At 43.5% G+C, this 27,142-nt stretch overlaps 1 protein-coding gene across 1 annotated transcript in view; it reads right to left on the bottom strand.

Moving 5' to 3' along the window:
* The window catches only part of LOC115036816 (fatty acyl-CoA reductase 1), a 36,649-nt gene extending 11,307 nt beyond the window's left edge, over positions 1 to 25,342 (bottom strand). The window contains exons 1-3 of the mRNA XM_029495176.1: positions 25,172 to 25,342; positions 9,890 to 10,177; positions 555 to 730 (exon numbers count right to left, since the gene is read on the bottom strand). Coding sequence (XP_029351036.1) covers positions 555 to 730; positions 9,890 to 10,177; positions 25,172 to 25,180 — 473 coding nt within the window. The 5' untranslated portion in view covers positions 25,181 to 25,342. The remainder of the gene's footprint in view (positions 1 to 554; positions 731 to 9,889; positions 10,178 to 25,171) is intronic.
* Positions 25,343 to 27,142: the final 1,800 nt, after the last annotated feature.

Genomic DNA, 27,142 nt, shown 5'->3' with positions numbered 1-27,142 from the left:
CAACCAAACCTCGCTAACTTTTTAAGCACTTACAGGAGATCACAAAATGCATTTGTTTGACTGTTTCAATATCTTCTGAAACATGTTTTAAAGGACCGTCAACGTCTGGGTGTTGGCACCGACAAAGAAGCAGTAGAACATGTTTGCGTATTTGTTTACTGTCTTAAGCACAGTGTAAGCAGATTGTTTTTTGTAAAGGTGTAAGATCTATTAGCAGATATTTTCTGGTTAAAAACACCTAAATCCACCTCGACAGCTTCATGCTCACTGAATAAATGAACTCTCTCATATCCAACGTGCTTTACTGCAAATGATTTTCTCGCCAACGACAGATTTCTCTACATCCTCATCCAGCTTCCCCTTTGCTTTTGATCAATAAAACAGCAGCCTGCTTAGCTAGCTGTGTCCAGTGAAGTGACTTCTCACAACGGGAAGCTCCTGCTAGAAGTCGTACCATTTAGCCAGCTTAAAAGTCAAAAAGGTTTTCAAAGACGCAAAGTATGCAGGCAGAGTGTGTTTTGTGTAGGAGGTGGTAAAGACTGGATGATGCTCACTTGAGTGGCTCATCAAAGCGGATGGTGGCGGCGCAGTGGAAGACGATGTTGATGCAGGCGGTGAGCCTCTCCACGTCCTCGGGGCTGATGGCCAGGCCCGGCTGCGTCAACTCGCTGCTGATGGGGATGATTTTCTGGTGGAAGTCGGGGTTGTCCTCCCTCATGCGGTCAAAAAGCTGCAAAGACAGACACACGAAAGACAAAAAAAAGAATGCAATAGCTGCTGCATACCACGTGTACAGACCGAGCAGTTATTTGAGGAAATCAGCAAAGGAGCTTTTAATACTTCTGTGAAAGTTTTTGGGGAGCAAACAGCAATATTCCAGCTGATCGTTATTTATAATTATCTGTTTGGTGTGATCCTCGGATTGTTGTGGATGAACGTCAGTCAGCTTTTTTTTCTTCAAGGAAATATTTGCAGGATGAGGATCCTTCAATTGAACCCCGATGCAGATGTGCTAAGTTGGCTTTTGTTTTTTTAATGTGGAAACTTATTTTGGCTGGATTCACAGGAGAGGCCCGAGAACTGAGACAGAGGACACTGTATTGATGCAGCTGATCGATTTAAACCCTCATCGTTTTTGGAGGTGTGTGTGATGACTCGTCCTGTCATCAATAAACCAACCAACAGTAAACCAAACAAAATTTTAAAAAGCAGCAAATGCTTAAGCTAAACTCCTTAGATCTGTCTCTGTGGTGTGATACTATGCACCACATATTCACTGACTCATGTAAGACATGTAACCCAACACAAAGCCCCGCTTATGTGATATTATTCCACCTGTTTACACTGTCGTTTGCTCGCTGAGGGCTGCAGACGTTCCAACATGGAGGAGGATTAAGTGAACTCTCGTCTAGTTTTACCAGCTCATCTCTCACTCAGCCCTCGCCTGCCTGACACTGCGGTGCACCCATGCTGAGCTCAGAGTGCCGCGTCACGGTCCCTCAGAGTCACTCAGATGTTGTACTGCGTCACACGCACACGTCTCTGAGCGGCTCCAGTGGCAGCTGTGCTCAAAGACGTTTTACACATAGATGGGAAGAGAGGGCACGAGAGGAAAGAAAAGAGGGGGAGAGGAGGGATTGGCATTGAAGTACGTGTTCTGTGTTATGAAAACGGTGCTGTATCTGTGTGTGTGTGTGTGTGTGTGTGTGTGGGTCAGCTGTCCTACTAAAGGAGAGCACTCCTGCTGAAGAGGACAGACGTTGAATTAAACAGCTGTTTATAGTCATGTTCTTTATCCCCATCAGCGCCTCTGCTTTGTTTTGCTCTTCCTCTCTCTTCTAAATACACCACACTTCCCATATTAGGCTCAAGTTCTCATGTACAGTATGTAAAGTCATAGCCCAAAACCGTTCCCGGCAGGGGGAGGGGGATGGGAGAAGGGGATGCATGCAATATTCTGCATGATAGTGTGGTGCTGCAGTTATTATGTAATTCAAAAATAATAGTGTTTCCCCTCCCTCTCCTCTCAGCAAACAGCTGGCAGGAACACAGACCTTCAGTCTGCACAAAAGGAGACTGCATCCAGCTGTCTCACAAAAATCTTTCAAAAATATAAAATCTTTGTGCGCTTCATGGCACAAACAGTTCTCTCTCTTCACCGTATGATTCACAGAGCTGTTGATGTCACACAATGACCTCTGTTCAACTTCCTCCTGAGGGTGTGGAGTTTGGCAGCAACAACAAACAACTCTAGATTTTGGCAGGGGCCCTAAGAGCTGCTAAACTATGTGGGTGGTGTGTTGATGAAGTTAATGCTAAAAGTGAATATGAGGGCTTCATTGAGAAACTGTCGGGGAAATGTCACCAGAGAACCATCTGGGGCGTCACAATCGAGGCCTTTTGGGGAAGATTTTATCACCATTTCATCTCAAGAGAAACCAAATTACGTTCAACTTTTTAGATCATGGATGTAATTGTTTAAATGACAAAGATAACCTTGTTGACACCAAAAGAAAACGGTTTGACTGAGGTGGGACTAAACCACGGAATGCGCTCAGTTCCTCTAAGGTTAATATAATGTTTGAAAATGTGTCGTGATAAATTGGTTCAAGCAAACAAATCCTGATATTTGTCTTTCCTCCAAATTTCCGATGCACAGTGCCAACTTACAAATTTATGTTGTCAATGTCATGCAACTCTCCAGTTGAAGATCCAGTTACTGTTTCTACAGGATTTCAAAAGCCTCACCCCATTCCCACCCAAAGTAAGGGAAGTTCAGATAAAGTTATTCAATTGCATCAACATTTTAGTGGTTGCTTATGTGCAAAATATTACAGTTTTTTTAACGCTAAAAACAAATATATTTTATCTAAAAAGCTGTTGATTGAGACCAGCTTAAAAAAAACAAAACAAAAACATATGATTTGTTCAATTTCATTGAAATTATCAGATTGTCAAAAACTGCAAGTTCTGCAAGTATTTATCTACAAAGTAATTCAAAACTTGAGACTCAGACATAAAGAACAATTACAGCGCCACTAACAGCCAACATCTTCAGCCCTTGTGCGAGTAAACTTTTGCTGTGTGGTGAGTGCAGCTCCGAGCATTTCTCTCCCAGATGCTCACTTTACTGTTATCAACAGTGCAACAGCTGGTTGTGCGAAACTACTTGTTGAAATACTACTCATTCGCTACACACGATGCTATCGCTTACTGTACACTTGACAGATAAAATATATACTTTTCCATCACATGCTCTCACCCCCAACAGCTGTTACCGCCTTGCACAGAAACGCTTGTTAACCAGAGTGTCTACTCAGCTCCCACAAGCCCAAAGTTAAAAGGCAGAAAGACCCACAAAAGGAGAAAGTGCATCAGGGTCAGGAGGGTGAATGAGGCCGTACAATGTGGACTTCAGAGGGCCCTTTGTTGCAGACCCAGGCAGAGAATGGCATTGTGGGATTGTGGGGTTATTTTGTAAAAAGGCTCTTTGGATGATAAGGGGTCTTGTGCCAGCCTTCCACCGCTCGCATTTACCACTGCACCCTTCTCCGGCCCACGGGCATCAATGAGCAAACTGCCTTGTGCAAGAAGACTATAGCGCTTGCATTGTTTGTATTTCCTGAGCGGAGAAAAGCACCACAGCTTTTTCCTGTTGAGCAACCACAACTGCTGTTGTCGTACATCTTGTTTTTAAATCAAACAAATTCATCTCTGTAGATGACCCTGATTGTTGCTGGCTCATAAAGTCAGTCCTTCTCAGTCAGTTTGCTTTCCTCAACTTGTAAAAGGTGGCCTCCACACACGGCGACCATTTGTGCTCTCTCTGCGCTGGGCAACGGCCATTTTTAAAGACGCTGAGAGCAATAAATCTTCCATCAAGAGCGCTTGAAGCATCCGCTCTGTGGACTTTGACAGAAGCCCAACACTAATGGCGCTTTCCTTTCAGCTGAGCAACCTGAGATGCCATTTAAACAACCTCTCTTCTCACTGACTGCCCTTGAACTGGGCTCCCCTCTTTTCACAGCCCCCTCTGTGCAGACCTATTCCCTGGATGGTGGTGTGAGAAAGAGTGGAGGAGGCAGAAAACCTGTGAAAAACTGTTAAGTAAAGGAAAGAGTTTTCCTTTACTTTTTATCTTCATGTAAAAAATTTATGGAACTGAATTGGCAGTTCTGCCTGGTCTTTAGAGAGAGGTCCTTATATGCGTCAGATCACAACAGGACACTGATAATGACGGCCTTACTCCTCACACTTCAGGTGTAGCACGACTGCTTTGACCGACTGGTGACCCCACCTTGTTATGTTTCAAGCCATTGTGTCCACTTCGTCAAGACTAAAGCAGTCTCTGACACAGTGAAGCTTTTTCAGATGTGTCCAAATAGTCCAAAAAAAAAAAAAAAAAAAAAGGAGTGTTAACAGCAATTCTGTTCTGAAAGGTTCTGTGTCTGGACAAACTAACAAACGTCAGTCATGCAGAGAAATGTTCCCAACGACAACACAAAAACCATCATCTTGTATCTGTCCAATTATCTTAAAAGCAGGTTCTGTTTGTGCCACGGGTGCCAACAAAGGGCGAACGGGCTGGAAAATTTACTGTAGCCAAGGAAGTTCTGCCAAAGTGTGTCAGACAGAAGCAATTAACAGCCCCACCTTGAGTGTTGACCTCCATTTCCTGACACACACTGTCTAAATTGGTCAAATAATAATAGGATGTGAACAATGAGCATTATAAAATGTGGTAGAGGATGTGCATATCTTATTTTTCCCCAGATACATGGCAGATTGTCAAAAAGATAAGGCGTCATACTGAAGGATAAAAAGCAAAGCCTGTGAGAGGTCAAAAATCTGAGGAGCCTCATGGGAAGCTGTGAAGAAGGGCAGACAAGACTAAACCGCAGAGCTCTTGGCATACTAAGGAGGAAAAAGGGTTCACCTCCCTCCGCCGCTCTTCCACCCACCATCAATCCATTCCTGGCTGTCCCCCCCTTTAGAGACTCCCAGTCGTAGATTTAACCAGCCTGTGCCTCAACATGTGAACACTGCTTCCTTAAAAACAAGGCAAGAAAATACTCACTTAAAAAACAAGTTACTTCTGACTTGTTTTAAAAGCTGAGTCTTGCTTGAGCGTTATGAAGCACCTTGATCCTGTAAAAGTTAAATCTCCAGGTAAACACATCTATCGCACTGGTTTGGGGAGTGATCAGGGATTGAAAGCAACGATCGGAGCAAACAAATGAAAATGGAGAGTCTTCTATTCGTCTATCACTAAATTGAAAAGATTGATGCGAGAAGACTAATAAGGTTTACAGTGACAGCAAATCTGGGCTTAGTGTTCGGTATGTTGGCTGTGTTCCAGTCTTCAGAAAGCAAAAGTTATGCTGAGCCAGGACATTTTTTTACAGCCTGTCAAGACTAAACGTACAGAACAAGTTTATGATGTGTGCTGCGGCAGACCTTTGTCTTCTCATTAAATATCACAAGGAATGAGCTGAGACTGAAAGCCATTTCCTTCTTTGAGCAGGCAGTCAGTTATCCACCGTACTGGCTGTTGTAAAGATGACTGACAGGCCCCCGATATATCAATATTTCTTTGGAAAAGTGTAGAGCAGGCCCGCCGAACAAAGATGTGCAGGGGCGAGGACAACACGAGACACCAAAGTACACCGCATCACACAGAAACATGTGCGAACACATCTTGCTGTCCACCCACCGGCTGGAGAGAGAGCCCTTTCCGTCCACCACAATATCGATTGTTGTTCTGTTCAACAGGAAAAAAAAAAGTCTCACAGACTATGGAAAGACTGATATTCTGGATCAGGTTGGTTTTATAGTTTCTGATAGCAAAGCAATTGCAGATTGAAATCTTGATGAATATGATCCTTTCTGATGTGCCAGCCATTTTTGCATGTGCTAATTTTCTTCGTACTCTGGGGTTCATATGGCGCCTAATTATATGCAGAAACATCGGTTTCTCCTCTCTGGAGAGGAGTTGTAGGGCTGTTGGTCGGCTCTCAGTTTCCTTGCCTGCTGTATCGCATGACAACCACCCACAGCTGAGCAGCATGTGCTGGGATGGCAGCAATGGTCTCTCCCCTTTTGAGTTGCTGTCTCTGAGCCGTACTGGAAAAGTCACCCGGCTCACTCGTATCCCTGAAGTTGCTGTTTTAACTAAGCTCGACGCGCCTTTGACATGCTGCCATGCACACTACCACACAGTAACTGCAGGGTTTATCTTAGGACACTTATGGTGGGGAAGCAGGTTAAGAATCGTCTGTAATTGCTTCGGGATTTAGAGGTTGATGCTTCAGTTGTGTATGCACTGACAGATGGCAGTGACAGTAACAATGCAGGCAGCAATTTCATTAGCGTGGAAACACAGATCATGCAGGAATCAATAAATCTTGAATGATCGATTGGCTCTGGATACAAACAAGTGGAGAACAATATAACCATGTGGCTATGTTAGATCATAGTGCCATAATGGGCAAAGAGCTGGAAACCACAGGCTACATGAACCCATAAAACTATTAAATGTAAAGCTGTGAGAACTGTAGAAAGACAGTCAAGTAGAAGGCAGGTAAATACAACTGTGCATTCTGCAGCTCACCAACTGGATGTTACTGTGCACCCACGTGCCTCTAAAATTTTGTGGCTTTTTATCTTCCTAGAAAGACGGATGATCTTTTCTAAAAAGAAGACACTTCTCAACTTGAAGATAAAAGTACTGCATGGTGTGCGTTTCTAACAAACTAATAAAGGGCCCCAGTTTTTGGGTCATTAAAAAAAACAAAAAAACAAACACCAATAAAAAAAATAAACTTTACAGAAGTTACAGGTGTCATTTTCTCCCTCAGCATCAGGAGTGATGTGGCTTCAGAGCTCTGGTATTTAAGGCATGAAGCTGTTTATATCTCTAGGTAGAGGATCTCACTGAGATACGTCAGTCTCTTGTAAAATCAGTAATCAACATTCATCTCAAAGTCATACCAACGTCAGGAGATGACGTTTCCTGACGTCAGCAGGGAAGAATATCACAACAATATGCCCAGACTAGTTTTCAAATGTTCTTCCTTAATGGTTTGGAAATAAAGGCGTGGCTGAACTCAATCCTTACAATGCACACCTAATTTGAAAACTGGTATATTCAAAAGAGATGAAAGAAACCACAAGATTGCCGTGAGAATCAGACAAAATCTTATTTAGTAAAGCAACAGCACAAAATCTGCTCAACAGACAACAATCGTGGCCTGCTCGGCTCCACTACAACCCATTAGATGACGCATTTCAACAAATACAGTGAGCAAACACTTGGACATATTCACCGACTGGCAACCAGCACCAGCATGTTGGTGAGACAAAGTAAAACAGATAAGCTTTGTTTAATCGGGGAATGTTGTGGCGAGACGGGGAGTTTTGGTTCGATTCTTTTATGTTTTAAAAGTATTTTTAGGGATATCAAGTTAATAAGCACACATGATACTCCACCATTGATCCATTGTTTAGACTATGAAGGAATAATACGCACAGCCTATAAAGCAGTGATCAATAGTCATTCCACAGTAAAAAAGAAAACCAATTCAGGAGTTTGCCTTGGAGCTTGAATTCCTCATGATTCCTCTTCCTACTCAGAATGGATTCCACCTCCCACCTCCCTCCATCTGACATCTGAGCCCATCCCTTACAGCTGCAGAGCTGATCCTGCAGTATGAAGATGCTGAACGGCCTCAGAGATGAAACAGAAGAACCCCTAGTGGGCGGGAAAAGCATGCCACAGAGCAGGAGAGAAGCCCTGTGTACCCAGAGGCCCACTTGTATCAATGGCCTGACATACTATTCAGTGCCTGGCACCGCTGCCAGAGCTGCAGGCGTCCAAACAGTTCCACTCTCCGTCCGTCCGTCGGCAGTCCGATGCTGCTTAAATGTCAAAGTTAGTGGTGTGAAGATGCCCACAGACAAGGAGATTCCTATCAGCTTCTCCGTTGCCTGCTCGAGGCAGCTGCCCTGATTGCATCCTTTTGGAAAAAAACCCAAAACAACCATCTCTTGGTTGTTACCTAGCAACAGGTGGTAACAAAGATATTGGCCTGGCTTAATGGATGAGACGAGAGGCTACTCCAGAGACAAAACGAACTGTTCTTCATGAATTATCCTGATTCTGAATAGAATAATACTGACCCGAGGACTGGCATGAATGACAATTGGTACTTGAGGCTTTGGTGGTGGAAATTTAATGACATCGCTGCTGAAGGGTAAGTTTAAACGTGGACTGTTGCCAAGACGACAGTCACGGCTGATGACCGTGTATGAAGTTCCTATGACAAGTTTTAGTGGGAACGGAGAGGAAGATCAGTAAGTCCCACTGAAAGTGTTTGGGAATCACTCCAAACTTCACTGCAGGAAGCTCCAACCCCCTCTGTCATCCACGGTTGAGAAATTTAAGGTTGCAAAGTGCGGAGTTGTAACGACATACAGGGACTTGTTCAACGGCTTGTGCAACAGATGAGCAGCTGACTCATCTTTCACACAAGCCGAAAGCATGCTGAAGCTATGTGACATCAATGAAGCGCCAAGCACAGGAAGACAGGGTTCTTGTCTTGTCTCCGGTTGGTAGACATTTTGCACTGGGTAAAAATATATTTGTCATAACACAACAACAAATTATAAAAACATTAGCACCTCTAAAATTTGACCATTCAAAAAACCCTTTTTCTTTCTAAATCATCTTAATCATCTTACTGTACTGACTAATTTTAGTGAGAGTCGACTTTGGTTTTGATTTAGCTACCTGTAAGAAAGCCGGTTTGAGGATTTGTAGCATTGAACTCAACTTCACATGCACAAATAACATGAGCCAGCTGCCAACGTGTCAACAAATACAGGCACAGAAAGAGGAAACGTTTGACTATCACCTTTTTTTTTGCTTCCTAAAAGTCCCAGGAGAGGAGGAACAGGCTTTATAGATATATATATAAATATATAAATCCATTCCTCTCCCTCCCTTTCTCTCACCCACTCATCCCATTTCTGCAGCTCAGCAATTACTGGGTGTTAACAGGTACTTGTACACTTCTGCTGTTGTGTCGGGGTGAATTAATTACACAGTGAGAGAGGCTTTCTTTGAGTTCTGGGTGACCAAGGCGTCACAGAGGATGGGGGAAAATAAAAGAAGAGCCCCCCCCCCAAAAAAAAATGTATAATAAAACTAAATAAATCCCTGCTGCTCTGCCACGATCACAACAGTGAGTAGAACGATGAATGCAGAAGGAAAGCTCAATGAAAGCAGTAAAAATAGATGGCATAAGAGGCAGACGGAAGGAGAGAGAGAGAGGGGAATACAGAGGAAGTGTGATTTTCTTCGGTGCACTGACAGTTTGAGGCCAACACCACCCAAACACAGCAGCAGCTGCTTCTCACCACATCAACACACACCCCATGTCAGTCCCTCGTCCAACACTGGAGGTTCTTGTTGAGCCATGCTTTGCTGCTCAGCCTGATACAGCTGACACCATGTATTTGGAGCTCATCCACCACTGCCCTCTTCTGCCTCTGTCCACCTTTCTCTTTTCTCTCTCTGGTCCTTGTCCTTCATTATCCCTCCTCACCCTCTGCTCCTGCTCAGTTTACCTCCAAGTACTCTCCTCACTTTGCCCTCTCTGCTTTGAAGCCCAAAGATGAACCATCGGACCCTTCTGGGGTCCGTGTCACCATAGCAACAGCAGCTGCTGCTGTAATTCGCAAGCAAATTTCTGTGTAAACGTACTGACAACTGCAGTGCTGATTGAAGAGTCTCCCATGTCATAAGGTTTCATGCTGCTGTAATCCCACACCAAATGACTTTACTCTTACTTTTCTGTATTGAATAAAACATGGCACAGCGAGCTCTTACTTTGCACTTCATCATGTCGCTGACCCTCTGCTGCATTGACTGTCCTGCTTTGGGTCTGACCAGGATGTAGAGGGCTTTAACCTCGGGGCACGACCTCAGCAGCTTCTCCACCAGCACTTTTCCCATGAAGCCGGTGGCCCCCGTGATCAGGACGCTCTTGCCAGCGTAGTATTCGGCTACAGATGCCATGCTGCTGCCTGATGTCCCGCTGCAGATGTCTGTCAATCCGGTAGGTCCGTCTGTTGCCTGTTCTCCAAATCCGTCGAGTTCCTGGCTTTCGGACTGCTCCTGCAGACGGAAGGGGAGGATGCAAACATGAGCACTGGCAGGCACAAACTTTAAATACTGTATCAGGATGCACTTGTGTGAATGCATGGTAAATTTAAATGACACAGGGAAAGGCCAAATCTAGTGCAATATGATGAATCAATGTACGACTTTGAACTGATAACACACACACACACACACACACACACAATCTTAAAATGTGGCTCAGTTGTGTTATTAGTTCTGACCTTCAGTGTACCAGAACAAAAACATGCAAATTATATGAGTATCCATTCAGTGATATAGAGAGAGCAATGTTCAGGGGCAGTCTGCCATCACTTTGTGTGTGTGTGTGTGTGTGTGTGTGTGTGTGTGGTGATGAGCACGCTAACAATGGCTTGACTCCAAAGGACATACAAGAGTACATAAACAGCCTGAAACTGAGCTAACTGCTCATTATTTTACTATCAATGAACTTTAATTATATTGAATTCAGACACTTCAAACAGACAATGTTATTTCTGAAAGCCCAGAGTTACAATTACAATTTTACTTGATCCTCATCTTTAATGCTATAAAAACAAAAGCAGAAAACTGCTTGTGAATAATGTCTGCAGCACAGTCACATGTTGATGCCATGATTATTAAATGTAGAGGAAACTTAGTGTTGTTTTGTATTCAGATTTATACAATAATTTAGCTTTTTGATGTCAAATTTTTGTCTACTGAGGGGACAAAAAAAGTCCAACTTAAACACATCAACGTCGGTGATATTTAATATTATTGTCGCTCACTCCATGTAGACACATACACATACACATTATCTATTTCAGGACACTGAGGGAAAGCAGAAATACTTGAGCCATAATGTCAGATACAACTCAAACCACAGTACACACAACATTCAACGCTCTATGTGCTGCACTTAGACCAACATATGACATCATCAGCCATCGGTGCCTGTGGTTAGGTCTGTGTAACCGTTTCTTTTCCCACAAGGTCTCGGCCCTGCACCGGGGGGAGTCTCAGTAAGTGGCATGTTGTGTTGAGACGTTGAACAGCGACAGAACTAAACCAACGATACAAGAATCCACAACACTGGAATAACAATCTCTACTTGGTCAAATGCGGGACCCACCTTCACCTTCAGAGAAATACATTTACCCAAGATAAGGCGACCCAGATGTGTCCTTCAGGTCATTTGTTCAGTGGTTTTTGAGGCGTTTCTGGAGGCCAGCCGACCTCCGTCTATGGCAACTTAATAAGAAAGATGGCTGATCTAAGGATAGTGGTGTAATGGACTGTCTCTCCTTTGGGCCAACCCGATAGGATAAATCAGGAGCTGGGCCTGCTGTTTTAGCAGTGGCAGGCAGCCAGGTCCTACATGATCCCGATTACAGGAAACACACTGGCTAGAGGCTGGCGTAGCCACACACTCACTAATGGAGCTGACCATCCAGAGGAAACAACAGACGGAGAAGTTGGCTCCTCAATGGCTGCATTTAATTTTTCTGTCCACGGATGGAGACCATACAGCTTGACAGGCCTACTTTCAGGGTGTCTGCGGTCACTCATCTCAATTACACATCACACGGTCTACTGGGAGTGAGGAGATATGGGAGCTTCCAGCCTCCATCCCAAGAAAATCGAGTTGAATAGAAAATCATTTGAGAGAAAACAATGAAAAGTCAGACTACTACCTGGAAAAAAAATTGGCATTGTAAATTTCTTTCTTTAGATTAAATATGTCCCCTGACAACTAAGGTTGCCACTCATATGGCCGCTCATTTGATGATGGGGGTTTTATTTGATGACAACAGTGAACCGTCGGCCATAACTGACTGGTCTAAGCCGTGATATGACTTGAATTGGAATTTCGTCTGTGGCTCAGCGAGCACAGCGAAATGGATGAAAAGACTGTGTGGACTACAAGGTTATAACCAAAACTCTAATGTTGCTGCTCATTTGTGTGTGCAATGCACAAAAAGACATGACAGCTTCACGTGTCTGGTTGGCATCATCATCCCTTTTGGAGAAAACACAGGAGCAGGCATACTCAGGTCAGTCTAATATTTGCCAACCAGCTTGTAGGAAAATACAAAGCTAATGGGACGCCCACTTGTAAAGTTGTGCACTTGGCATCAGTAGCACAACGTTTAGCCAAGACCGACGCCTGATCAGCACTTTTAGCTGTGATTTGTACACAAGATTGTTTTTACCCCTGCATTTCTTTTATCCCCTCTCCTGGGCTCCTGGTTCCCAGCATGCCTGCCGAACGACACGAGACAGAAACCAAATCCTCCTGAGCCAAACGTGGCCCAGATAACAAACTGCCTTGTATTTACTCTTTTTCTTTCCATTCTGCTGTCTGCGCATGCGATACTGAATTACAATTCCTCACACAAGCAGGAAAAGAGGTTTGTGTGTATGCGTTTGATTTATTCTAATGCATCACAGACACTTCAGTCTGGGTTTCATGTTGAGGGCAGAGCCCACTTAGCTTTACATTTACACCGGTTTAGACAGATTATTTTAATCCTTTTCCTGGACCTACAATTTCCAGAGCAGGTAATAATCTGCAGAGTTATTGCTCTCAATGCACAGACAGCGGAATAAAAAAGGTCGACATCAAAGTCATCTGCTGGGGCTGTCTGACATTGCCGCTCTGTGCTTCAGAGACATTCCCCGTGGATATGAGGACAAGGGCAGAAGGGCTGAGAGTCACTATGGATTAACGCCCGACAATGGAAATGTTCCTGCAGCTGGAAAAGTGGAGGCGCACACGCCCGATTACACAGACACACACACATACACTGCATTCTTCTAGGGTTAGACAACTCCACCTCTTGCCTCTCCCTGTGATCGTCACAGAAGCCGTGGGGTCCAAATGTCTCCTGCAGGAGCTACACTGAATGAATGTATGACTAAACTTTGTCACCTCCTCTTATGACAACTCATATTATGATTACTGGAGTTGGGTGTTGTTGATATTGCTGCCTGCACAGAAACCATAAACATTTGGGGCTGAAAATTATTTACAATAACTACAAAGGTCACAACAACCCAGAGTTTACAAAACGGCAGGATTTCTCGAAGTAATCCAAAAGGTTAAATAGTTAACAGTGAAAATAATTTACAATTTATGCATAAACTGATTTCTTGAACTAAACATGTAATTTTGTATCTTCAGGTATCTTGAAACAGTTTCTCCAAAACATTCTGATAAGGAAATAAGTTGACACGAACATCCTGTGATAAAGCGTGACATCCTGTATATGGGTCACACAAAAAAAATAAAATAAATAAAGAGAGAGAGAGAGAGAGAAATAAAAAAATAGCTGGGAACAACTGAGTCAGACCAAAGCCACCAGGGTGTAGACATCTACATAAGGCATTGCTTAGCCTAAGAAAGGAAACACCATTTAAGTTTTTTATCGTCACTTCTTCCACTGGGGGAGGAGAAGAAAAGGAAAAAAAGATTTTTGAAATCCCAAAATTTGCAGTCGTCATCATGCGCATCCTCAATGAGCAGAATAAAGCTGGATGAATTCTGTCACCATTAACCTTATTGTCTGCTTCCCTGATGGATAAGACAGCAATCCGTTTTAGGAGTCTGTGGCAAGACAAGAAAGGAAAAGTCAAAGTAAAGGACAGCAAGGACGAATGCCAAAACCTTAAGGGACCAGTGTCTCAGATTGTGACGGCGTCTTGAAGGACCGCGTCACATTCAAAGTCACTCAAGGTCATTTTGAAAATAAAGCAGGGAGATACTGGAGGCATGAGGATACAGCTCGGCTGCAGAGGTTCACATACTGCCCTAATTTCTCGTTATCTTTTGTTCTCTGACTGAAGGCTTTTCTGCTTTTCCTCAAAGCCCCTCTCCCAAGGAGGTCCATGCCGCTTGTCGGAGCCGGGTTGTTTTAAGCCACAGCTCTGCAGTCCTTCTGCTGCCTCCGGCCTTTCCTCACAAAACTCCATTAGTGGGTCAGCTGAGTGCTGCTGGAGACGCAGGCAAAAAAAACAAAACAACAGTTCTACAGCTGCACCCTCACTAAAACCATTATAAACGGACAAAAGCTGACAGAGGCAGGGGAGGCGGAGGGGGCTGTGGGAAAAATGGGAGTAAAAACGCAGCGAAATCCAGCCAATAATTAAGGCAGTATTAGTCAACTTGCAAGCCAGTGCCAGGCAACACAAAGGCAAAGTCAGTCCCTTTCACTACAAAGCACAGTGCCAACAGTGTAAGTAAAAGCCCTGAAAAGCTGAGTTAAGTGTACTACCACTGCAGGCAGTCGGTGTTACATCCCTCTGCCAGCGTCCAACTGGGGATCTGAAGCCAGGAGACAGAAGGGTTTCTGGGCCCAAGACTCAGAAAAGTAAACCACAACTATCACAAGTGCCAACATGTCCTGCAAGTCCCAGGTACAGACCTCACCCACCCATAGTATTAATGCGTTCCTGAAACAGAAGATCGTGTTTCTGGTCGTAGCTGTCTCCCTTTCGCTGTTTAAGGCATTTTCTGGTTCTTGTCTCCGACAATCTCAAGTAGAGAGGAAATGAGCGAGTCTGTTTCTCCGTACCCAGAGGGAGTAGATGAGGGCAGGGAAATGACCGGAGGATAAAGATTAATAAAACCAACCCAGAGAAAAAAGGGCGCTCTCATGAGACAAAGCTGTGCGTTTCTTTAGAGGTGAGACTCCACTTTGATTCGGTATCACAATGCACAACAATTTTCTACATGAACTCACATGGTTTCATTTCCATCAACAAATACAAGCAGTCAGATATAAACTCCCTTTTTTACTTAACAGAAACTGTAATTATGACATCAAATACGATGCCGTGCATGTTGGAGCCCACAAACATCGCACATCCACTGCTGTGACTTGTTGAGTTCACTACATTTCTCCACATTAATACTGTGTGGGGCCGTGAAGACTGACAGGTCTTCTGCGGCGAGTCAGGGTTGCCAAGCAAACCCTTTCCACGATGACAAATCATTTAGACATCTTTTCCATCATCCTCCGACTCCACTCCCCCGCTCAAGTACATGAGATTTATACAAACCCTCATAATTGCATGGCGCTTAAAAGCAGAAAAGGGGAAAAAAAAAAAAAAAAAAAGTCCAAGATTGCATTGCAAACCCTTTCCACTTCTGTCTTTTCCTCCCCAGGCAGAAAAGGCTAATCTAATTAGAATTAATGAAGTTGGCCATGAGCTTCAAGGATTAAAGCAGTGTATCTTTGATTTAATCTTTGACAACAACAGCAAAAAGAAAAGAGGCCAGCTTTAAGTCTACAGATGAAGGTCATTGGTTACTATCAGATAGGTGTGTGTGTGTTTGCAGACGTGTATTATTGTATAGTGTCGACACTGTCCGATGGAGACATTCTGTAATTACACCAGCCGTCTCTGAGTGACGGATCCTCTCGTGCTATAGTGTCAGTTTACGCCTGGCTTCAATCCAGATGGGCCATTGTACTCCCGAACAAAGCATCAGGAACTGGGGGTGGGTGGGGGTGTCATGAACCTGCATTGTGTGGTCATAGTAGTACCTTAACCCACCACCCATCTTTCCAAGCACCTTGTTGGGTGTAATCAGGGATGAAGCGGTTTAACTAATAACATGAGCCTCAACTAAAAGAGCCATATAACAATTTATGACAAAAGAATAACTGGAGCTGAATCAATTGGCCAGTCAACACTGAAAACCAGCTTTTATTAGTTTTCTATGGCGGTAAATTCAGTAGATTGGGTGGCTTTCATAGTGCCCAAAAGATGATTTTATCAGCAATGAAATAAAAAAAAAAAAAAAAAAATAATAATAATAAAAACATCAGCTTCTCAGCTTTTTCCTACGTGCACACGAATGAACTCACAAGCAGTATATACCATCATGCCTTTACGTCACTGCTAAGTCACCCTGGATAGTGATGCATCAACTTCCAAGCTTAAATACCTTTCCTCAACACTTCCAGAATCACTGGGTGTTACACTTCTTTTTCTAAATGTTCTCCCTGAAGGCCAAAACCAAATATGTGCTGTAGATGATGCTGCGAGCGGTGCGATTTTACTAACAAATTCAAATCATTTGAATCTCTCTCTCCACGGGAAGCACTTTCAGTTTCAAAACAAACAGAGGAGAGGCATCATTTTCTGTTTGACAACAAATAGTATCTCCTAATTAAATTCCTCTATGGAAAGGCCAACAGGAAGAAGGCAGTGGAGCTCTAAAGATCCATGTTATCTGTAATCAGAACGATTCCTCGATGAGCAAACCTTTGATTGGAGACAAACCAGAAGTGGTAACATGAGGACCATTCTCATTAGAAGGAGATTGTTTTGGATACACAAACTAAAAAGCACTGATATTACGAGGCCACAAGGACATCAAGACACTTCATTTAAACTTCCAATTAATTATCATTACAGCAGGTTTAGTTTGTGTCTCTTAAATCGTGTCAGAGAAGTTTGAATTGTGTACATATTGCCATTTTATTCCAGTCTACACAACATTTCAGTGTGATAAATCATATGAACAATTTCAGTGACAAGAAATTTCTCCTTTACAAATTCTATTAACTTGTGTGCTTAAGTTAAAAGTTCTACTACGGTAAGCTGACATCTGACCTGCTATAATGCAATGTGATTTCTGTTGCAGAAATGTAAATGAACATTACGCAACACCGCCCATTAGCCGTGGTGCAAAGGGATGACTCAGGAATCTAAACATTAAATATATTACTCACTACAGAGTAAAATATGAATGTTTATCATGGAAACAGAAGTGAATGTGGGTATATTCTGGGAGACAGAGTTGTGGATGTGCACACCGGTCTCAGTGGACATGATTTGCCCACACAGACTGCAGCTGCAGACAGAGCTCAGTGGCCTTCTATGATCCATCCGAGGCCGCCATGATATCACAGCAGCTGACAAAAGGCCCTCACTTCTCAGCAGCCTGACAAGCTCACATATGCAGACATGCAGTGACGATGAGAACAGGCCCTAATTGGTGAAGCAACCTCTTATCACAGAGACACTCGGGCCACAGCTGCCCCGTCACTTACCCTGCAGACTCATTTTCCTAATGTGGAGGGAGGGATGGATCTGGATGTCACCGAGGCTCAGTGGGCCACTCCACATACTCTGATAGTATCACCGTTTATCAACAGCAAGGTGGAGTCACCCAAATGTATGATTCAGAAACCTACACATTCAGTTTCTACATCTTACTGTTCAGATGGTGTGAAAATTAAAGACCTCGTTCTTAAAACTGCTGTTTTTCTTTTCAGTCAAAAAAGAAAAAAGAGTGAAGACCTGAAATTAATTATTTATTAAGTAAAGAGCATTTGCTTCAAGTCATTTAGTCAGTATCTATTTGGAGTAATGGACTCGAAAAAGTGAGCAATTACAGAGTGTTTCAGTCAAATTAAATTTTAGTTCTACCTTTGGACGTCCACCCTTGTGAACAAATACAACGCACAATTTGCCTTCATGTAAAAGATCTGTGACCATGTGATTTAATCAGCTTTCCGGCGCAAAGATAGATTACAGTGAACACGCAACACTAAGAGTAATGTAGTACTTCACACACACATTCAATAGCTTCTCCTTCCTGCCACTAAGGTTTATAATTAATGACAAAGCTGTTCAAGTTGCCGTCCGTCCATCCTCTTGTATTTAGATTAGAGCTGAGGCGGAAACACCAACAAAACTCCCAGTAACATCTATTATTTCCGATTCATGCTACAAGTGGAGAGATTTGGATATAGCAATGAGACAGGATTCAGGACTTTAACACAGGAACAGCCCCCAGAAATGACAATCACAGTGCTCGCTCCTGCCCAGTTTTGATGACATCTCATGCTCATGACAATCAAACCCCCTAGATGAGATAAACAGCCTCTAAAAACTCAAACACAAAGCTGAGTGTCAGATTTCTGTGAATGAAACCTGCGACCAGAAGGATGGAGTTGTTGTTGACACAGAAGTGTATTTTTGTGTGTGTTTGCTTCTTCTTTTCCCTGACACACAAACAATCGACTTTGGCTTTCGCCCAGATGGAAAAACTGTGAGAGATTAAAAGAAAGGCTGCTCTCTTCTCGAGACTGAGGATGTGGTCTTGAAAGGGCCGCACCTAAAGCCAACTCCATCAGGACGGGAAGAGTTTTAAGTTTCATTAAAGCGCATAAAAATCTGTGGCAATTTAGGAGCACTCAAGATATTACATTCTCAAATAGCTCAGTGTTGTTATTAACCAATAGGTCACTTTTCAATCTGATCTACTTTAATGGCCCCTTCAATGTTGTCTTCTTCAGTACAGCTCGATGCTCATGTTTTAAATTATAGTCCCATTTAGAGGAAAATGGAAGCAGGGTGTGCCCCCCTCCCCCCCCCCCTCTGTTCCACCTTCTCCTGCACAGTTTCAGCTTCAAAAAGAATGACGAACATCATCTGTGGTATTTCCTCATCACGTGAAAGTTTTGCTGCTGCAGCAACCGCCACAAACTGCATGATGTGTGATGTTAGAGAGAGAAGCTCGACATGGCGAGGAGGTCTCTGATGACTGACTTGAGGGAATAACTGATGACTCATTCATTCCCCCCCCCGTACAAAATTTCACTAAAAGCGAAAAAGGCTTTGGCTGCAGAGTAAGCACAAGAGAATAATAGAGCTCATATTCAAAAACCACCCACTTAAGGGTTTCATTAAACACCTGATAAATGGATACGTTTCTGTTTACATAAAACCACTTCAGGGTTCACTTCAAGTCTGTTCTGGGAGCGGCTGCCTTCTTCCTCTCTTCACAGAGTCAGCTCTGTGATATGTTGTATTCATCTGTGACAAGGATATAATCACAATAAGCTCCTGCCCTCTCTTTGTGTTAGGCTAGTCAGTGAGCAACAAGAAAGGTGGACGTTTACGCTCAGGTTGAAAGGAAAAAAGAGGACATATGTGAGGAAGCTATGCGTAGCATTGGGGGCTGGGCGTTCAACCAAGAAAGTCCCAGACGCAGGCTGCCAGGTTGGGCCACCCCACTACAGACATCCCTCATGGGGTCCCAGACAAACTTCAACCCAAGTTAGCCCCAGAGGCTTATTCTTATTGCTCCCTTAAAAAGAAACAGACTGAAGACGTGAAGTATTTGAAAAGAGTTAGTTTGAGAGGAGAAACATTCCAGCTTTACAGCAACCGAACGGCCTAACAGCCTGAGGTGAGAGCAGCCTGTCACCTTCAACACCAACAGGATCGTGATAGCTGGAAGAGGATGGTCTTGTTTGACAGGCTGCCTGAACAAACTGTGGGAGCAGGAGAGTTAACTCGAGTTGTAGTATTTTGAGGTGTTGCTGATTACAGCTTCCCAACATGTGACTCCTGGTTTCATTGCATGGATTGTGTTTGTCCCGCCCACTTGAACTTCTTTCTCCTTCACACACACCCATCTGATTAACTGAAAGAACTGTTTATCATGTTTACAGTCTGTCTCGTTATCCTGTTTCGACTGTAAATACATAAGATTAAAAGGAAGTCAGGTCAAAAAGTCAAAAAGGATATTGTGAATTCTTCCCAAGAGCTCGTTACAACTCTCTACAAATACAACATGGAGCCCAACCATTCGTGCAGCACCCAAACTGTGAGCAAAAAACAAAAAACAAGACAATATCAGTCTCCCTCCCCCTGATGGAGAGTTTCCTCGGTCAAAACTGTTAGCCCACGGCGGTCTGAAAAGATGAACCACTTACAGCAGACCGTTGTATTAAAGTCTGGACTTGCACAGACGCAGAAAAAGTCTTTGAGGCGGTTCAGTTTTACCTGTGTGGTGAGCTGCACTTCTCAGGGTGTAACTCCAGAAACCCCTTGAGCGGTATTGTGTGCAAAGAAGCAAATATTCCCTCAAAAGCAGATTAATGAAACCGACAATTTAATAGAACAATTGACAGCTCATTAAAAACACACAGTGATTCACCGTCCTTTAAAACCTAACCTAAGAGCACAAAGTCGAACGGGCTGATGGAAGAGAAATGCAGTGTAATCCATCATCAGTACCGTTAAATAACACTGACTTAAAATGCATCTGGTTCAAGTTTGAAGGGCATCATTTCCTGTTATGACATCTGCATTTATATTTGCAATGAAAGCAGAAACACACACTTTTACTTTCTATTTCATTAACCATTTTGTGGCATACTTCAGCTCTACTTAGCAGCCCCCTTGAGGCAGTGCAGTTCTTTATAAGACATCTTGGCGTGGTCTCGTGTATGCGGTCATCGGCTCCATTAATCAAGGCTGGCCAACTCTCTGCCAGAAACTGCCTCTAAATCCTTCCCATCGCCCTGTAGTGGCACGCTGTTAACAGAACAGCCGTGTTCATTTGAGGTTCAATGTCACTCAACCGGTTGCAATATCCCCTTCTCTGGTTATTAAGAGGCAAGGAGGCCCACGGGAACTACAGATGGGGCGGCTGCTGCAAGGTGACCAGCGCAATTTTATAACATCTGGTAGAGCCCAAGTCCATTCTGTCCCATTTAATAAAAGCCAGAGACCATAAATGCTCTTAAAGATAAGACAACATCAGACATGCAAAGGGTGCTTTTAGCACATTTCAGTCAACCCAAACAAATTATTGTGGTTTAATGTTCGGCTACGTTGTTGTTATCCAGCGTTGCCTGAACAAGGAATGTTTTTCTGAGGAATAATCAATTCAGCCCTCGACAGGAGTCAGCTGGAGGATGTGATAAAAAGAAAAAAGCACAATTATCAGTAAACAACTGAAACCCATACAATGATTTGTGGTTAAAAGTGCCTAATCTAAAGTGGATGTCCTTCTTATGAAGGACTATCCTGAAGGTGAACGTTGGATTCACACCTCCTCTCCTCCTTTGGCCGTGGCCTCTTTCTCCTGCTCATTTATCCTCACCATGCTCTGCCTTTGCACCAAGCGCTGATTCAGACATATCTAGGTCCTCCTGTGAGGAAACAGCCAACCACAGGAGCAGGGATACGGCTCCTTCATTAAGCCCAGCCCGGCAGAAAAGACAGTGCTGGCAGCTACACTGTGTACTACTTTTACCTGATTTACCTCACATTTAATTTCACATTAAAGACCTGCTCCAGAATTGCAGCACCTATCATCAAGGTGCTCTAACACTGGTTAGACTGGCGTGACAACAGAGTAAACAGGAAAAGCTATCTGTTTTTCTTTTCAACACATTTGATTTGCAGTGTTGCCTTGTCATGTTGTTGTTGTTATCGTTGTGTAAATGCCAGTCTTGGCAGACTACGTGTGCGCTTATGTAATTAAGTTCAACAGCTAAAAAAACCAAACATGGCAAACATGATTCCTGGAACGTGAAGTCTCTGACTGTTGTGTTGCAAAAAAGAGGAATCAAAGGGATGTGTCTTGTCTTTTTCCGTACACTAAAACAGCCTCAGCTGCTGGAGGGACCGTGGTTAAGCTTTTTAGACTTCATCCTTGAATCTACCAGAAAAACGTGATCCACAGACATGATTTTCTTCACCACCTTTCATTTGGTAAACAAATTTAAATGGTCAACAGAAAATAATCCGCAACTACTGAAAAATTAAACAGAAGTTGTTTTTCCATCAAATATCAGATTATCCTTTTGTCTCAGCTCAAAGTCACTGATTAAAAAAAAAAAAAACTAATTAGAAATTGCAGATTTCATTTGGGGAATTCCATGAACAATTTTAAAATGACTTTCTAAACTGAAAATTATCTAGAATTACAGCATTCGTAGTTAAATTCATGTGTCCATTTGGATTAATTTGTGACTCTGCCTACATTAACATGTTGATCAGCGAAGACTAAAGCTAATGATGCTTCTGCTGAAATGCTATGAGGACAAACCTGCTGGGAAGTTCCCTCCTTCGACAGGAGAGTAAACCAACAGGCCTCTCTGGATGACTTATGATTGTATATCAAGACAATTCCCCCGAGGAAGCAAATCAATTCCAGGAATTTACACAGTGCTTCTCAAAATGTCACAGCAGAGATGCATGTCAGACCAAAGTCAGCAAGACTGACCAAATCTGAAGCTAATGTTTGGATAAAAAAAAAAAAAGCTAAAGGCAACAGTGCCCAACATGCCCCCCTACACACAGAAATGTACATCCTCTGCAGTCCCCTCACCCCGAGCACATCTTTGTATCACCAAGCGCCTAAAACTGCAAACAGAGATGCAGAGGTGGAACAGCTCTCACGCTGCATTTGGATCAGGCCTCTGCACGGCTACCACCCTCTGTGGTATGGAAATCCACAGTGAGGAGGAGGGAGACTGCTCGCATTTAAAGATTTATGGAAAGCTGCAACAGGAGGCAGGAGGAAGGAAAGGAGCTGCTTGTTAAAGAGGAGGTTAAAATGATGTATAAGGTGAGAAGTAGCTGAGGTAAGAAAGGGCAGGAGAAGAAGCTGAACATATGTAAACACGCCACGTTGCTCAGCCAGGAAAAAGGAGAGGGACTTTCTAAATCTTCTCTGCGCGGGTCGATGGAAATGTTTTTGAATTCTAAAAAATAACTGATGTGTCAGCCATGACTGTGAAACCAGGCTGAGGAGTGTAGAGGAGCTCTCTGGCAGCAGTTAATGCAGATCTAAGTAAATAAATGAGCACGCATTCGTGAACACGCTTACCTAACACTTATCCAAGAATAAAATATAGGTCATCCACAGATGATAATTAGCTCTTCTTTGATCCTGATTTAGAGGCACCTCCTGACTGGATTCTCATTTTGCCTCTTATGGCCGTGACGGTGACGAGCAGCGTTTATGATCACGCATCAAAACACCGTCTGGAGGGAAAAAATCTGCTCACACTTTTGCACCATATGGACATATGGATATTTTTATAACATCAGCTAAAATAGGAGAGGACAAAGATGAGCTGTATTCACTCCCTCCATCCAGAGTCTTCAGTGGGAAGACTTTCATGACTCAGCATGAACGTTTTTACTCGATTATGAAGACAGTTCATTTATCACAAGATAAAACTATTGATTTGTGTAGCGACTATATTGGATTATTGTGTTAATTATACACATTTGTGTGAGTAAAACAAACATACAAAAAGGCATTGACTTACTCCGTAGAGGTCCAATGTGCTTTTTTGGATGAAGATGCTTTAAATAACATGTCAAACGTTCTCCTTCCAGACCTTAAATGATGCAGAGCAATTTGTGGGCCAGGAAAATTAACAACTGAGTCATTTTTAAGATTCGACTTTAGGCTTCAATGGCAATTCACTGATAAGAGGATTAATCAGGGGAATAATCGTCAGATAGTTCAAGAATGCAAATCATAAATTACGAACCTGCGACACTATTCCGTTTTATTTTGTGAGAGATTTAATCATTAAAGCAGTTTGAGTAAATTAAAGTGCACCGGTGTGCTGCGGTCAAGTTTAATAATGGTGGTGGTTTCAAAGATAAAAGGAAGTACCGTCAACTTCTCAGTGGTTTCTGTGCAATATTTACAACAAATCATGCACTAAATTATTTGAAATAGAAGCACACAGAATCCCGTTTCTTCTCATCTCTGATCTATTTGGCCTGAGTGTGTGTGTGTAAAACCTAAACCAGCACCTACAATCCAAACTGAAAATGTGAAAAAGAAAAACACAGATATTCAACACATCTAAAAATGATCATCTATTCAGGTTTAAAGTGTCACATGGTGTAAGTCTGAATAGATAAAAGTCCCAAAAGGAGAAATTATTAATTATCATGACAATACAAACAACATACCAGCAGGCTGAGAAGCAGGTTAGTCTGGTGGTTTACCGGGAAGTTAACTTCATTTTGGAAAATGCATTCACAAATGTGGTCTGAGCTATTAATAGAAGAGAAGAGTGTGTAAAAAAAAATAGAAATAAATGAATTAATGACCACCACATATCTTCCTGTCTGGGTTCTGTGGGGGAAATGACATGAGACAGATCTATTCTCTGATGTGAACCCACAATTCAATAATCCGACACAACATGATCAGGACTCTGCTGGACTTCCTGTCATCTCGGTCCGGACCACATCGGACCAGGAGGTGGTCCAGACGGCTCGCCTCCACATGGCAAACCGCATAAGGAGGCTCAGGGACCGGCCTCCCTGACGGTGCCCCCCCCCCATCCCAACCCCCTGGTTCCCTCTCCGGCTCTGGTTATTCAGAAAGCCCAAAATAAAGCGAAATTATCGTTTTAAAAAAATTAATAAAAATAAAATAAAATAAATCCGTGCAAACATTTTCCGTTTTGCTCGTCAAGTTAGAAATGTGAGGGGACGGGGGAATACCTTCCGGGAAGACCTTTCATAATAAAACCATAAACAACTGTTACTTTCATTAAGTCCAAAATTAAGCCAAATTCAACACACAACAGTCCGAAAAACACCAAAAATATTCAGTAAAAACTATGTAAATCTGGGCCTTGACAATTATCCAACAAATAAAAGGCTGTTCATAAACCATAAGGTGGTCAGACTGGACTTTTTAATCTCTGTTTAAAAGCAGGATGAGCCAAAGTTGTGCAAAATCAATCTAATCATGTCCAATATTTTTTTTATTAAAAGTTAATAGAAATGATCCAGAGTTACTGACAGCGTTTTGATTCAGTTAGCACAGCTAGCCCCTGTTAGCCTTGTGCTTTAGTTGTGAAGGCTGGGCTCCGGACTTCCTGTCTGCTAGCGGCTCATTGCTGCTGACTCTCCCCGGCGGCTGCACGCTGACTGCGGCCGGAGCGGTGCCGCTCGTCCGCCGCCCTGCTGTCGGCGGCGGCTACATCTCCGAGCTAACGGCGAAACAATGAACCCCAAACACACCGAAGAATGCAATAAATAATGTTTGTTTTGTTTTCAATAAAAACCACCGGCGTTTCGACGCCGACTCCGGCGGCTCCGACCGGCCGAGCCGACATTAGCCGCGCCGCCTCCCGGCATCCGTCCACACTCAGGGCGCACACACACGCACAGAAAGCGGCCGGGCAGACAGTAAAAAACGCTCCTTACCGCAGACATGAGGCGGTGCGGGCGGCTCCTTCCTCCGGCAGCTGTCAAAGAGGCTGTGCGGACTCTCTGCCTCCTCCCACCGGCCGCCTCTGGAGCTCCGGCTGCTGGGCGACTTCCACCGAGAGCCTGTCTGTCCACAGACCGGAGCCGGGAGACAGACTGCCACACAGACAGGAGCCCCGGAATGGGAGGGGTGGTGGTGGTGGTGGAGGTGGAGGGGGGGGTGGGGTTACCCCGCCTTTTGTCCCGCCCCTCCTCTCCTCGCGCAGTTCCGCTGCGCGCAAACAAAGCGCGCCGCAAAATTTCATTCAGTAAAATCAGATTGGGTGCGTGAAGTTTCCTCCTGGAGCTGCTCAGGCTGTGATCAGAATTAAAACTCAGATAGGTCAGAAGATTTGTACTAAATTAATAAAAATCCAAGTTCCCTAAAATTACTTGAGCGATAATATGGATTAATTAAACTCAATCCTTACTTTACAAAGCAAAACCTAAAAGTATACATGAGGAGAAATAAGTCACATTTTTATCTGCTCAGATCAGATTTCATCGTCCGGACTGCGAAGGATCCAAACTGTGAGTAATTTTATTGACCTTTCTGTGACCTGAAGTTCTCCCAAACTGGACTTAAACAATCAATAGAATAAAAAAATATGTCAGGTTTCCAATCACTACGCCGAAGTTTCAGAGTTTACTTATTGGGGGAAAAAGTTTGGCAGTCTGGTAACAAACTAATCTGCTTGTCAAAATATATTGAGACCAGAAGACCTGAGAATTTAACCTGAACCAGAAAATGTGGAAAGATCCCCAAATATGAAATCGTCCATTCTGCTGCAGTCGTATATTTAAAACCAGACTTTTTGCGGACAGAACACTTAAAAACCCTCCTTGGTGCCACTATTCCACATATCACAGCTTTGATTAAGACTCACAATCTCATGTAGTCACACAGCGTCTACCAGAAGGGCACAAACTTCTGCAGCTGTGCAATAAATCTCAGCCACGGCGTGAACACATGATGGGATGATACAACAGCGCAGAGCAGGACGAGCGGCCTGCTCCGGAGAATGTATGGCATGTCTGAGTGTGGGCATGCGCTGACGGGACCTTTTGGGAGGCCGTGCAACTTTAAAACTGTGTGTGGCAGAAAAGCACAAAAGGAAGTTGTAAACTGGGCTTTGCCCCACAAACCTCACAGTGGCCCCCGTGACACACTGACAGGATCTGACCTCCTTCGTTCTGTAACAACAGACAGTTTTCAGCCTTGTCTGCAGGTAGTGTATCATTTGTTGCCCACTAAATCCAGGTGTGTTATTTCCCACAATTCAGCTTGTCATGCTTTTAGCTGTTCATCAGAGAAAGTCACGGCTGCCACACTGGGGGGCATCATTTAATTTCACAGCGCTCTATATTATTTTCAACATGCACTTTGAAACTGTGCGTGCTCAGGACTTTGTGTTGCTCCTCAATGAGGTGATTATTTTTCGATCTGGGTAACAAACGCGGAGGTGATCAGACCTTTTCTGCCTCCCTGCTCTCCCAAATGAAACCGGGCCAATGAGGTGACACTGAGATAAGAAGGAATCAGCTTTTATGCAGCAAAACAATTCTGTGTTCAACTCAGATAAAAGCATCAATTAAGTTGCTCCAGGCTGAGACGAGACAATCCAAGACCTAGATAGCGAAACCCTTGATCAGTTTAAGATTTTTTCTTCTTCCTCTTCTTGGGGATGAAGTCATTGTACTCTGCGTTATCTCTTCTCTGCAGTTATTTTTCCGGCAATATGTTTGGTGTTGATGAGATGCTACAGTACGAAGCTTCCTCAGTGAGGGGGAGAACCACAGACGTTGGCGGAGGAGGCAGAGCAATCCATCAAACACTGCTGTGAAAATCTGAATCATGCCTTCTCTCCATTACAGTGTGTGTGTGCGTGTGCGTGCGCGATAAAGAGTCACTTGTGCAGCTTAGATAAT

The sequence above is a fragment of the Echeneis naucrates genome, chromosome 23 (assembly GCF_900963305.1).
Source record: "Echeneis naucrates chromosome 23, fEcheNa1.1, whole genome shotgun sequence".
In the NCBI taxonomy this organism is placed as follows: Eukaryota; Metazoa; Chordata; class Actinopteri; order Carangiformes; family Echeneidae; genus Echeneis; species Echeneis naucrates.
The sequence above is the reverse complement of the archived record's forward strand: the minus strand, read 5'-3'. Positions and strand labels throughout refer to the sequence as shown.